This window comes from Prionailurus bengalensis, chromosome D4 (genome assembly GCF_016509475.1).
Source record: "Prionailurus bengalensis isolate Pbe53 chromosome D4, Fcat_Pben_1.1_paternal_pri, whole genome shotgun sequence".
Lineage (NCBI taxonomy): Eukaryota > Metazoa > Chordata > Mammalia > Carnivora > Felidae > Prionailurus > Prionailurus bengalensis.
The window spans coordinates 80,987,637-81,002,179 of NC_057359.1; the positions used below are offsets into that span (position 1 = coordinate 80,987,637).

Sequence of the window (14,543 nt, forward strand, 5' to 3'; positions counted from 1 at the left end):
CCATCAGTGGAGGGAGGCAGCCAGGGTGGGCGACTCTTCCTCCCCCACCCTGTCCGATCTCCTGCCAGGGCCCCCCACCACTGGCCTAACCTCGTGGAGGCTGGGGGGTCCAGAAGCTCAACTGGTGGGGTCTACACAGGTCAGCCCCGTGGAGCAGAAGGCAGGGTGGAAAAGAGTGGAGGATGGAACTGGGGCCAGTGGAAGCTGCCTGGAGAGGTAGGAAGGTCCCTTGTCACTTTCCTCTGGAGGGCAGGGCTCTGCCCTGGGCATGCAGGGGAGGCTGAAAAGTCAGAAGATCCGGCTGTTTTGTGCAGGGGGGAGGGGACTCCTGTCCCTTCCTGCAGGCTCCTCCTGCGTTTCTACCTTCTCACATGGGTGGGGTGTGGCCAGGGCTTCTGAATTGAAGTCTAAGGCTATTTTGGGAGCACCTGAGAGAGAGTCTGTGCTATAGTCCTATTGAGTTAGGGGCTAATGGACAAGTTCCTTTCCTCCGCTGTCAGCTTCCTCATCTGTACCATGGGTGGTTGGATCAAGTAACCCCAAAGGCCCCTGGCTAAGACCCAGTAGGCAAGAGGCAGTGTTTTGCACAGGGGATATCAGGTTTTGTCTCGGAGGAGAGGCAGCCTTGCTGGGTTCCTCTTGCCCTACCTGGTGGCTCCATGTATGTCTTGCCTGGAGCCATGATGGCCCACATGCCCAGGAAGGGCGGTGGAGGGGTGTGTGTGTGTGTGTGTGTGTGTGTGTGTGTGTGTGTGTTGGGGGAGGGAGGCGAAGTTCCTGAGGGGCTTCTGGACGCTGAGCACAGTGCCTCATACATAAGTAGGACACAGTGGTTATGGTGGACACCCAGGTGGAGGTGATGGGGGGTGGGGGGAGAGGTGAAGGTAGACTGAGGAGCCCAAGAAGAGATTTCCTAGGGAAACCTCCAGAACGAGTGGTGTCTCCTAGAGTGTGACTAGCAGGGACTGCGGAGGAGGAGGGAAGAAGGTTCTCAGCAGGAAACACCACAAGGGAGGCAGTGAGGCCCTGGGAGATCACAGCCACTGGGCTGGGGAGATGCTGAGTAGTGGAAGCTTTTCTGGAAGAGGTGGCCCAGGGCTGGCTAGTGCACAACTGGACCTGGTATCAGCCCCTGCCTGGTAGTCAGCTATGCCTGAACCCCTCCCCGTGGTGGCCCACTTCCCCCAGGCCCAGGGTGGCATTGCCTGCCTGGCCGTTGGCCAGGGCTCAGTACTGGAGCCTATCCTGGGGGGCGTGGTGACGGGCTCCACTCTGTCCTTCCACACTTCTAAAGACCTCTGTCCAATCTGGCTACATGGAAGGAAAGGACCGGAAAACGTAGACATTGCCGTTCTGCCTTCTGGGACAGCTTGCTCCTCGTCATCTGTTCTGTAGATGTGCACACGTCCACCCGTCCTCGAATGCATGTGTCCCTGCGGATGAGTCTGCGTGGGTACCCGTTGGAGTGTCTGCATAGATGCGGACGTGAGTGTGTGGCTGGGCATGCGTCCCTGTGTGTGCACATGCACCGGGGAAGTGTCTGCCCCCCGTCCTTTTTCTTCCTTGCGAGCCAACAGGACTTTCCTGAGCAGCCCTCATGTGCCAGGCTCCACACAGGATACTGGGGATGAGATGCAGCCCCCTTGGGCACAGGCAGTAGGAGTTCCATAGCCAAGCAGAGAGAGAGAGACAGAGAGAGAGAGAGACAGACAGACAGACAGACATGTACTGTGTGCGAAGTGAGATCATCGGCAGGAGGCTGGGCCTGGCTGTTGCTAGAGGAGCCAGAAGGGGGCTGAGAGCTGGGGGCAGAGGGATTACCAGGGGTCTCCTCCGGGGCCTGTGGGATGGGATGGACCGGATTCCTCCGTGGGGGACCACAGCTGGAGCACAGGCAGAGAGATAGCCCGTGCCGAGCACGGCGTGGGGGAGCCAGCCAGGCAAGTGGCCAGGTCGCACTGACCTGAGAGGTTTTGAACAGGCAGGCTCAGGTCACGGCTGTGAGTTGTAAGTAAGCTGTCACCGTCTAAAAATCAAAACACTTCGTATTTTAAAAAGCTCGGGTTTCCAGCTTCTCTTGAACTGTGGGAAACCGTGGCTACCCTGGGCCCCCCCATGGCTACGCTGAAATAACCAGCTGGGTGCTACCCTTGATCCTGAAACCTACCAGCCTTTGCACTCCCATCGAGTTTAAGGCCTCTAGAAAAGAAGGTCTGAATTGGAAGCCAGAGATCACAGATTCTCATGTTTGAAGGGACTACTTGTATACCTCCAGGAACAGGAAGCTTTATTATGTCACAAGATATATGACTCGAAGTGAAGATTTGGAGAGAGCTTTTTTTAAAACACATTGGAATATACACAACTATATATATATACACACACACACGCACACATATATATTATATATATATACTTATATAAATTACATGTATATATATATATATATATATAATGAAGTTTGCCATTTTAATCATTTTTAAGGGTACACTTTAATGGCATTAAATATATTTACAGTGCGGTGTGACCATCACTGCTACCCATTGCTCGCTCTTTGCCATCACTCCAAACAGAAACTCTTATCATTAAGCAATACCTCCCCATTCCGCCTGCCTCCAGCCCCTCGGTTACCTCCAACCTACCTTCCATCTCTATGAGTTTGCCGATTGCAAGTGTTTCATGTAAGTGGACTCGTACAACATTTGGTGCCTGGCTTTGGTAGCTCAGCATGTTTTCAAGGTTCGTCCACACTGCAGCGTGTGTGAGAACTTTTGTTCGTTTTTACGACGGAATAGCATTCCATCGTATGGATGTACCACCCTGTGTGTATGAACGATCGTCCATTCATCTGTGGATGGACACTTGGGCTGTGTCTACCTCTTGGCTATTATGAATGACGCTGCTGTGCACATTTGCATACAAGTCTGTGTATGTCCCTGTTTTCAACTCTTGGGGGTATATACCCAGGAGAAGAATTGCTGGATCGTGGGGGTAATTCTGGCTTTCACTTTCTGGGGGAACAGCCAAACTGTTTTCCACAGTGGCTGTACTCTTTTAGGGGGACCAGTTGCCTGTCGTCCTGGGCAGGATGGGGAATGACAGGAGGGCCTGACCAAGTGGCCTCGATCGTCTGTCCTCACCCTCTCTCTCCCTCTGTTGACAGAGTCGCCCCAGGAAAGGCCGGGCTCCCGGCGCAGTCTGCCCGGCAGCCTCTCAGAGAAGAACCCCAGCATGGAGCCCTCGGCCGCCACACCGTTCCGGGTCACGGTAACTATCTCTGCGTCACCATCGCCACCTGGCCTGGGGTGCCACTCTGCGACCCCGCGGGCCCCCTTCCTGGAGCCTCACGGACCGGGAGAGCATCCAGCCTCCCTTGTTCTAGGTATCCGATCACTCAGCTGCTCCCCTCTCTGTGGCTCAGCCTGGGGGCCACACGGGGGTCCCGTCCTGTGAGGGAGGGGGCAGACGGAGGACAGACAGCCCCGCAGCCACGGGGCCCAGAGCGAGCTGGCCGGGGAAGCGAGAGTCTAGCGCGAGCGAGGCCAGATTAACACACCCTCACGTGTGCACATGCACACCACGCTTCCGCGACTCTTAAGATGCACGATTTTTATTTTTGCGTTTTAATATCTCTCACGTTGCAGTCTGTGGCGTGTCATAATTTAATCGCTGTGTTTTTTTCTTTCTTGGAGACCCATAAAATAATGCTGCATCTTAAAACTGATGAGGCCTTTGAATTGGCAAAGCACAGCATATATACTCTAGCTATTGATTTCAGTGGCCTCATTAGCATACACCTTTTTATGACTAACCCAAACAGCTTTACAGAGACAGAACGTGGTGACCCTTATCATCTGACTCTCTGTGTCCCGCTGTGTCCTCGCCGAGCACGCACACTATTGTATGTTCCCGTGCGCCCCTCTGTCCAGTGCTCTGTCGGCCACTGGAGGCACAGAGAAGTACAGACAAGGAGAAAGCAGAACACGCCGTCTCTTCCCCTGGGAGCTCATGGTCTATAGAGGAGACGGGTGGATGTTTGATCGATACTTCATCCATTCCTTCATCCAGCAGTTTTTATGGCAAGCCAGCTGTGTGCCAGGCACCATTATTGGGACTGGGGCTGAGTGGGAGGAGGTGGCCAAGAGAGGACTTGGTAGACATTCTCATGCTCGAGCTACGTGCTGTGAAGAAAAGCAGGCTGCTGTGATAGAGGACACCAGGAGGGCTTCCTTGAGGTGGTGTGGTCGAGAGGTGATATTTGTGCTGAGGCCCAAGGGATGAGGCGCCAGCCCTATGGGGAGCAGGGGAAAGAGGGTTTTGGGTGGACGGAACAGAGAGGGCACGGGCCTGGCTGTCACCATGCAGTGTGATTTTGGGGCTCCAGATGAGCTAGGAGTAACTAGCTGTTCCCTATGCATTAGAAAGGGTATCCCCCTGGAGGCTGACTTTATGAGCTGGGTCTTAAAGGGTAAGCAGGCACAGTGAAAGAGGGAGTTCCAAGTAGGGGGAACAGCAGCTGCCAAGGCATAGAGGCACACTAGAAACTGATGTGTTTGTGAAACGGCGAAATGCGTGGTGGGACTGGAGTTGAGGGGTATGGAGGACTGGGTAGGCAGCTGAGCAGCTGGGCTGAGTCTGGGGCCGATGGAGCTTCAAAAGCCAGGCTAAGCGGGGTGGGGCTTTCCGTGGGGCAACTGATTCTCCCGCCAGTCTGTGTGTCATAAGAATGCTTGCAAAACAGATTCTTAGGTCCCCTCAAGATTTCAGTGCAGTGGGCCAGGAGCAGGACCTGGGTATCTGCATTTAAAAAGCTCCCCCAAGAGGTGGTTGTGAGCCTCAGGCTCTGAATTGGCCTTGGGCAGCAGGAGGAAAGGGAAGCCTGTGCCAGAGTGGATTCAGGGTCACTCCCCTGGGTGTGGTGGGGGCCCCTGGGAGACCATCTCTAGCCTGCAGGGAGGGCAAAGACGCTGACACCTGGGTGACCCTGACTCTAATCAGTCAACTGGAGCTGAGGCCAAGTCCTGCCTTCCCCCGGGCCCTAGGGGCCACAGCCTCTGGTGCTGAGCCTTCAGGGCCCTTAGGGAACAAAGACTAATAATAACGTAGCCACCTGCACTATGCTTCCGGTCCTACGTAGATGATCTTTTTTAATCCTCAAGATAGCCCTGAAGCTGAAACTTTGATCACCCCATTTCACAGATGAGAAAACTGAGGCTCAGAGAGGGGAAGTCACTCAGCTAAGCTCCAAGCACCACTAAATGGTGGAGCCAAGGTTGAGACCAGCCTCTCTGACGTCAGGGCACAAGTGTGCACTCCCGGCCATGAGCAGGGGGGCCGTTGCCCCCCTGCCCTCCCGGAACCTCTCAGTGTTTCTCCTTGCCTGTTCCCCTTCCTTTTGCTGCTCTGATAGATGTATCATCACACCTTGAAGTTGCTGTCACTGCGGCTCTTTAACTGCCGGGTAGGTTTGGCGTCCTTGTGGTAGTGACGTCTTCGCCCCATTAACCGTGTGTGGGTCAGAGCCAGCCCCAGGCTTCCGGACCCCCAGGCACTGGGACTCAGTCCCGCCTGCATGAGCTGGGTCCGCAAGGTGGAAAGCGTGTTCACTTGTCACTTTACCCACTTCTCACAGCAACCTGGAGGGGAGGGACCATTCGTGTCTCCATTTCACAGATGAGGAAGCTGAGGCTGAGAGACATGAAATCATTTGCTCGGCATGATGGATGCCAGGACCGTTGGACATTGACATTTTGTGTCCTTCCCTGGACACCTTGGCCCTTTTCTGTGTGGAGCAGTTGAGGGTGTGAGTGTCTATACTGGGCTGTGCTTGGAGCTCACGGGTGCTAGAGGGCTCAGAGATAGGGATCTGGGTTCAAATCCTGGCTCTTCCGTGACCTGTGTGACCTCATTAGTCACTCAGCCTCTCTGAGCCTCCAGTCCATTTCAGTAACGTGTGGAATGTCCACCCTTCCTTGAAGGACTGTGGTGGACCTTCGTGAGTCCTGGCACGTCGAGGCCCACATCTGACCCAGGGTGGACACTCAATACAGAATATCCGCCATTATCCTTGGAATTGTATTTCCCTTTTTGGCTTTGGAACAGTAGAGATCTGGGGAGGGTCAGGGTGGAGAGCCAAGGACAGGGCGTTTGGTGGGAGGGAGCCGGGCTTGGGTGTTGGGGACTGACGCTTGTAGGACCAGAAGCACACCCTCTTCTCCTGCCCAGCTTGCACTTCCTCACATGTGCTGCCACAGGCCGCATCCTCACGTGCTTGGCTGACTGCTGCTGTGTGTACCCTCCCCCCTCCCCCATCCAGGGAACCCAGGCAACATGGTTTTGCCCCGGGGGGAGGCAGGAGACACAGTACAGGATATACCTGAATAACTGGTGTCTTCGCTGCCGTTTGAAACTCGGGGGACAGGATGTCACCCCCTCTCACAGAAATGCCCTTGTGCAACCATGGAGTTTAATGGAGAATCAACATGTTGTGTTCGTTCGGATTCATTCTGTCTGCCTCCCCCGTGAAGACTAAAGCCTGGGAGAGGCTGGACTCGTCCAAGGTCACCACTCAGCTGGGAGCACTTCTGGGTCCCGGCTGTTTGTACCCATACGTGGCCCTAACCTTTTGTGATTTGGCCTGGGACTGCAGCCACCCCACAGGGCATCAGGGGCTGGGCACAAGTCCCACCTCTGTTTCTTGGAGATCATGTGACCCTGGGGGACCCTCAGTTTACCCTTCTCTAAAATGAGGAGTATGGACTTTGTAAGGCAACATGTGGTTTGGGCATAAAGTGGGCGCTTAAAGATTTCGATGCAGTAACGAAAAGAATGAGCTAGAAGTCAGCAGACTCAGGGCTGAGCCTCATATCAGCTTTGTGACCTGGACAAGATACAGAACCTTTGCCCATCTGGTATGACTTCCTTCTATCTACAGGTGGAGTTGGGGGTGGGGAGTGGACCACTAGGACCCTGATGCCAGCAGGTTGGGGTGTGCCCTGAGAGCTATGGAGGACCCTGGACCAGGGTAGGATGGAGAAGGGAGCTGGGAGCACGTGACCACATGGGCCTTCTGCCCGTCTCTGGCCCTCAGCTCTCAGGCTCCACCGAGATGCCGAGGCCAAGATTCAAACCCAGATCTGTCTTCTCTGCATCAGTAGGGAATCCTGGAAGGAAGAGAGGGAAGGCAGGCAGCAAGCTGGGGCCCCGTATCTGCACACGCTGTCAGACGGGGTCCGGGGGCTCTGCCTGGGCCCGTCTCCCTTCCCAAAGCCCAGGGATCCTTAGCACAGCAGCATGCCGCCCCTTCTCACCTGCCACTCCATGTTAGCAATTCATGGTTTGATTTGGGGGGAAGGTGATGGTGACTGTTACCTGTCTCCCCACGGGTCCCCTCAGCCCACCACCTTCCCCAGACCCAACCTCCTCTTGGTGTAGGCTGGGTCCTTCCTGTCTGCCCCCCACCCCCTCCCATCGACCTTGAGGAGGGCTGGCAGGGCTGGGGTGTGGGAGGCGGCAGAGGCTCTGGGAAACTTGACAGCCAATTGATTCCTCTTCGGGAAGTTGAAAGTGGAGAATCGTGTTTGAAGGTTTAGCTGAAATTAGGTCTCAGGGCTATTTTTTGCAAGATGGAGAAGGAGAAGTGTCAGGGAGGGGAAGGCCCAGGGGGGTGGCGGAAGCTGCAGATAAACTCAGTCGCGGGTTGGTTGCAGATGCTTCTGGAAGGGGGTCTTAGTTCCTTTCAATCACCTACTTCTGCTGGATGCTCATTTGTGTGCACCCTGGGTGGTGGGATGGAGGTGCGGCCGGGGTGCTCTGGGAACCCAGAACACGGGGCAGTTACCATCAGCTGATAACGGTAGGGAAGAAATCCTGGAGGAGGATCTTTGGGGCTGAGCTTTGAGGGATGTATAGGAGTTTGTCAGGAACAAAGGGAGAAGAGTATTCCAGCTGGGGGAGACGTACGTGAATTGGAACAAGCCAACGGCCCTGTGTGATTAGAGTGTTGGGTGAGTTGGAGACATAAAGGAGGGGGCACGGGAGAGGAAAGTGAGTGGGTGGAGGCTTTGGACTTGCCCCTGTGGGGCACAGGAGCCACAGGCGATGCTGGGTAGGAGAGGAGCCAGCAGATCTCTGGGATGCGGACTTCCAGCTCCACACCCCTCTCCCCACTCCTGCAGCTTTTCCCTGCGCCCTTTCCGTGACTCAGCTGTCTTTTCCCATCACACACATAGTGCCAGGCACGTGGACATAAACACACAGGCCTGTGAGGGGGACCCCTTCAACACCACTGTGGAAGGCCGTTGGAAGCGATCACGAACGCTTCCCCGTACAGAGGAAGGCCTGGAGCTCAGAGAGGGGAGGGTCCTTTCCCAAAGTCACACAGCCTATCTGGAATGGGGCCTGGAATCGAGCCCAGGTGTCCCTGTGTCCGTGCCCCCCTTCGGGGCTGCTCACGCCTTGCCGCTTCCAGCCCTCTCTTCCCTGCAGTTGAGTCCTTCTGCCCACCTCCATCAGGTTTCCTGGGAAGAGAGGCTTACGGAAATGGGCATTTGTGGGTCCGAAGGTCCCCAGAGGCCTCCGATGGCTCCTGCCCACTCGTCACACACTGCCACCTCCTGGTCTGCCTCTCTTCCTCCATTCGTGCCCCTTCTCAGCTGGGGCGACTCTAGTGAGGCATCAGGGTGGTAGACGGAAAAGCTGGTCAGGCTCACAGACCAGATGAGCCACCTCTGTCACTGCACAGGTGGCGAAACTAAGGCCCAGAGAGGGGAGGCTTGCCCGGAATACTTGTCGGGGCTTCCTCCGCCACCCCAGGCTGCTTTTGGGCCCATCTGTGTCTGTGGCCCCCAAACCGGTGTGGGGATGTCAGCCGTGCGGCCATGGTCGGGTGTGACTGAGTAGTAGGGCTGGGCCCTGGATCGGGGTCTCACAGATGGGTGCCCCGGGCCCCTCCTCACAATACCCTGCTCAGTGGAGGCCTGTGAGCTGGAGTCTCCCGGCCCGGTGGGTGGCAAGTGTTCTGCGGATGAGAGGGTGGTGGAGAGAGGCTAATTGTTATTAAACTGTTCAAACCCAAAAGGAAAATTACTGTCATTTTGGTCTGTGTCCACCTTCTGCAGGGAGAAGCTCCTTTCCTGCAGCGGGACTCGAGGAGACGGGAATGTTATCACAGGGCCACCCGGGGGCGAGAGCTGGCCAGGGCAGCCAGGGTGGACCAGGACGCTCTTTGGGGCAGAGATATGGGGTGAGGGGCTATTTGGAGCCTCCTGAACCTGAGGTCAGGCCGGCGAGTGACGGCGGGCTGTGGTATTTGGTGCTGTTGGAGAGCTGCCTGCCTCATTAATAAATGATGGTATCATCGCGGGTCTCTGAGCCTCTCTTTCCCCATCTGTAGATGGGCACAGGAGCCCCTCACTCACAGAGTGGCTGTGAGGGCCCAGTGTCTGGCCTTCAGCCAATGTTCATCCTCTGTTCCCTCTTCTGGTGGGTGGGGCTCACTCCTTCCAGACACCTTCCCCCAGAGTCCCAGGTAATCAGACAGACCCCCTCCCTTCTGTACCCATTATCTGCGGCCCCAGAGCAACATTGCCTTTGGTGGAGCTTCTAGGGCTCAGCCCCCGCACCAGGAGGTGGAGGTGGGCAAAGTGATACCGAAGGGACCAGAGACAAAGTTCCCAGGTGGTGAGTACACATGGAGGGAGCTGGAGATGTCTGCGCAGGGCCGTTTCCTGCCAGTTGGGGGCAGCAGAGGGCAGCGAGTGGACGCCTGGGCAGCCGCTCCCGAGGAGAATGGAAGTCCCTGGGGTTTGTGTGACCCCCCCCCAGGGCCACAGGGGCCCGGCTGAGCTAAACGAGCTCACCACTGGGTGGAGGAAACAACTCAAATCGAGGAGCACCTCTGGGCAGCTGGGCCTGGCCCTGGTGGCTGAGCTGACTGGGCCCGGGTTGGCCAGAGACTCGGGGGACCCCTGAGAGAGGGCCCAAATTAGAGACACTGGAATGGGGCAAGGCCTGGGGCCAAGGCCGCTTTCCAGCAGGAGAGGCACAGGCTGAGGCCGGCCAGCCTGAGGGCCACCAGGCAGCATCGGGGCACTGCCGCCATCGTCAGGCTGGCTAACAGACACTCTCGTGGTCATCCTTTGATGGCTTGCAGGTGTCTTGGTCCACCCCCACCAGTACTTCGAAAGGGAGCAAGGCAGGTGTTCTGGCAGAGGTGGGGTGGTTGTCAGAACTGGGGCCGAAAGTCCTGCCGACGTGGGTTCAGATCCCAGCTCTGCCAGCCCCTTGCTGTTGGAACGGTGTTGAAGTTCTTGCAGAGCCTGGCCCACAGCACCAGCCCAGCCTCTGCCAACCAGTCGTGTTCTCTCCATTTTATAGATGAGAATGCTGAGGCCCAGAGAGGAAGGTGAATTGTCCCAGGTCACACAGCCAACTGCGGACAGAGCTGGCATCTGAACCTGGGCTTCCCCATTTCCCTGCTTCGTCCTGCCTCGTCCCTACCTCCAGCTGGCCTGGTCCCCAAGGGTCAAAAGGTGTCTGTTCAGGGCAGAAAGGAATGGCTCCCTTCGTCTCACCCCACCCTGTGGCCTCTGCAGGCCCTCTTCTGGGTGGGGGGCAGGGCTCAGATGCCTTCACTTCCCCACCCCCTCATGGGAAAACAAAGCAATTGTCTCTGTCACATCAAGTGGCATTTGGGTTGGATTATAGACATAATTATATCTGAGTCTTCAGGTGGGAATTGTTTCTAAAGCCAGGAGGCCCTCTTTGGAGGTGGCTGCAATGACATCTGTTTCCGATACAAGGCCTTGCATTGGGATGAGTTACTTTTCCTCTGGAATTGCTTAAAGAATGCCTAAAATAAGCCACGATTGTTACTGCCCTGCTCCAGCACCTTAGATGGCTTCCAGGGGGTGGGATCCAGCTCCCCAGCCGCCACCCCCCAGGCCTGTCCCAGCCTCAGTGCCTTCCTTCGTACAGGCTGGTCCTGTCCACAGGCCCTCTCCATTTCCCTGCCTCGAGAGCTCCTTCCCTCCTCCACACTCCCCCACTCCAGCAGGCATCTCCTCCCCTAGGCTTCAGAGCTCAGTCACAGTCAGACTGTGACTTAACCATCTACCAGACGGTGACTTTCTCAAGGGCAGCGACTGTTTCTGATTTATCTGAACCCTGGGCATTGAGACGGGGCCTCGTGTGTGGTGGGCCCCTGGATGGGCTTGTGCAGTGAAGGTGTGTGAGAGAGAATGGATTGGGTGAGTGAGTGCAGGGTGGGGAGGGGATGAGTAGGGAGCAGAAGTCCCTTCTGAGAGCCCCGCTTGATGTCTCTGGGGCCAGGTGGACACGCATCTTGGGAGGAGAGGTCAGGAGGTCAGGACAAGTCACTCGGACCACCACAGAGCCCTGGCAAGGATACCAGCCCTTGTTGTGAAACTGACCTTGGCTCCACTCCATGGGTTCCCATGATCCCTCAGGGGCAGAACTCCCAGGTAAGCCAGGCCTGCAGATGGTAAATCACCCAGGAGGAGAAATAGCCTATAAAATCCTCTCCCCAAACGGTGCATTTTGTATCCTGTAGTGAAAAGGGCTTTAAAAAGCATTGCTCACTCAGGTGGATTTATGAGGGTTCCACCTGCCTCTCACCTCTCCCTCCCACTAATGTTTCTCGTCCCTGGGGCTGTGGCACCCTGGGGTCTTGATGCTTTTTGGTGGCCTTGGTCCAGGGAGAAAAAGGATAGCATCTCTTCCCTGCCTTGCTGATGCAGGGTTACTCCAGACCACCTAGGTACCTGGGGGGGGCCGGGGGTGGGCAGGAGGAGAAACCGACTTCCCGGAAGCCCCCTGTGGCCCAGCACAGAGCTGGAGTCCCCACCGTTCACACCCTTCCTTCCTGAAAGCTGTGGTCTCCAGAAGATTCCTCCCATTTGTTGTTACCTGCAAATGGGTCACCAGGGAGGGGAAAGATGGCATGCCTACACTGGAGAGCATTTAGACCTCAGCCAGACCAATCCCCTCATTGTAGAGAAAGGGAAAGTGAGTCACAGAGAGGCTAAGGTACTTGCTTAGAGCCTCGCCGTGCGATAATGGAATTATGGAAGAGCTTGGGCTCTGGCACAGGCTACCTGGACTGATCCCAGCTTGGCCGCTTCCTGGCTGTGTGGCTCTGTGAAAGTTGCTTGATCTCGCTGGGCCTCTATTCTGTCATCTGCACGTTGGGTTGTGAGAATGAAACCAGGAAAGTCACGTGAAGCTCTAATACGGCGCCTGAAGCTTGGGGCTATTGAATAAGTACATCTGGCTTACTCTTATTAGCGCGTTGGAACGGTCGTCATTCTTATTAATAGCCAAGCTGGGTTTTTGGACTCAGCTTTCTTGACTCCGAACATGGTTTTCTTGCCATTCTGCCAGGTGGCCTCTGGTAGGGGTGTTCACTCATGCAGGGTGTACAGAGCACAGGACAGGGAATAAGCTCTGTAGTTAGTGAGTCACCCTGGGAAGACTGGCCTGGTGCTGGGACTTCAGGCAGGGCCTGGAGGGGGGAGTGGAGAGAAAGGACAGGGGAGATCCTGCTGCAGGGGTGAGGCTCCCCGACGGAGCCAGCTTCCGTGCAGCCACGCAGCCCTCGGTGCTGGACTCCCCAGCCCGGGGTCAGGGCTGGCCAAGGGCTTAAACAGCTGATGAAGTGTTTGTGGCTGTCCAGACCTCTGGGACGGGCTTCTTATGCTAAGGCAAGTGTCGGCTAGCCAGAGGATTTATGGGGCAGTGAGTCACTCCCCGGCTGCTCTGGGTTATCACCTCCCTCCCTGAGATCTCGGAAACGTGTGTGTCATTTCATCAGTGTTCACTGATGCCACTCAGTCCTGGGCCCTGGCACGTATCAAGAGGGCCTCTCTGATGTCACCATTACCCCCTCCCACTACCTGCACACGCTCATCCTCTTCCCAACTGGGTGCCCCCTTCCTCCTTCCTCCCAGGCTTCCTTAGGGGCCCCCTCGATCCGGGTGTGGTCTGCACTGTTGGGGGAGGGGTCATGCCCCACGTTATCAGTCTGGGCTCAGGTGGCGGGGTGTAACTGGGAGGTCAGAGAGACCTGTGATCACTCCATGGGCCTCTGAGGCAGCCAGGCTTCGGGCTGTCATACCTCTGCACCATTGCCCGTGCCAGGATTCTGCCCGGAATGCTCATCTGCGGTTTCCCTGCCCCAGATAAGCTCAGCAAGACCACCCATTGCCTCGCTTTCAGTGTTTCTGCTACGCTCTCAAAAGCTGTCTCCTCCGGCAAATCCACCCAGACTGACCACAAGGGAATCCCTTGAAAAACCTCCCAGAGCACGGGGCTCAGTCGATTAAGTGTCGACTCTTAATTTTGGCTCCGGTCATGATCTCACAGTTCGTTAGATCGAGCCTTGCATCAGGCTCTGTGCTGACAGCGCTGAGCCCGCCTGGGGTGCGCTCTCTCCCTCTCTCTCTCTCTCCCTCTCTCTCTCTGCCCTCCTCAGTTTGCGCACGCCCATGTGTGTATGTGTGTACGCATGGGCGTTTTCTCTTTCTCTCTCTCTCTCTCAACATAAATAAACATTAAAAAAAAAAAACTTCCCAGAGCATATTCTCAGCCTTTCTCCTTTTTCCTTCATATCATTAATATTTGTTAATTAGTTCAGGAAGTATTGAGGAATACTTGCCATGTGTCCTGCACTGGGGAGCCAGGCCAGCATGGTCCCCACAGTCCTGTGAGGGAGGGAGGCATGAAATCAATACATGTATAATTACAACGGTGATAAGTCTGCAGAGGGACCTGGCCTACTCGGAGGGCATTTTGTCGGCACCTCAGGACAGACTGTGAGGAGAGACAAAAGGGCATGCAGGATCCACTGGGCAAAGGGGTCTCCATTCTAGGCAGTGGGAACAGCCTATGCCAAGGCCCTGTGGCAGGAGGGGCTGGCGATTCTGAAAGTCCCATTGAAGCCATTGGGGTTGGAGCCCAGGGCATGGATTATGAAGCGCTTTAAGGGCCTTGCCAAGGGGCTAGGCTTTTATCCCCAAAGCTCTGGGAGCTGCGGAAAGGGGTGGAGCTGGTCAGTGCAGGATATGATCTGCTTTTACAAGGACCCCTCTGGAAGCCCTTGGAGAATGCACAGGGGAAGGGAGGCAAGACCGGAGATAGCAAAGCAGTGAGGAGGCTCCTGGAGGTGTCTAGGAAGGGCCAGGTTCACCTCTCCAGCTGCACTGTGGAATCCTTGAGGGCAGAAATCCCATCCCTTCCAGGACTGAGCACATGGGGAGGCTCAGAGAATACACCCTGAATGAGCTGTTGACCAGCAGACTTCCCCACCAAAGGAGATTTGGGTTCTACAGTTTGCTTTGATAAACTCCTGCTCTCTCTTTCCTTCCGGCTAATGGCTGGGCTGGCCCTTGGTGGTCAAGGTCCAAGCCATAAAAACGAAGATGATAGTAACTAACATTTCCTGAGTGCCGGGAAAAGGGCTAAATTCTTTACATGTGTGATCTCACTGACTTGTCACAACAACCTGGAGGTGACTACTGTTGTCT

The 14,543-nt window shown here is 55.9% G+C and overlaps 1 protein-coding gene across 8 annotated transcripts in view; it reads left to right on the forward strand.

The window, feature by feature from the left end:
- The window catches only part of LOC122474681 (DAB2 interacting protein), a 188,312-nt gene that overhangs the window by 85,423 nt on the left and 88,346 nt on the right, over positions 1-14,543 (forward strand). For 7 of the 8 annotated variants that reach the window (XM_043565706.1, XM_043565709.1, XM_043565710.1 and 4 more), the window contains exon 2: positions 3,164-3,267. In XM_043565706.1, the coding sequence (XP_043421641.1) occupies positions 3,164-3,267 (104 nt within the window). The other variant, XM_043565713.1, reaches the window with a different exon arrangement.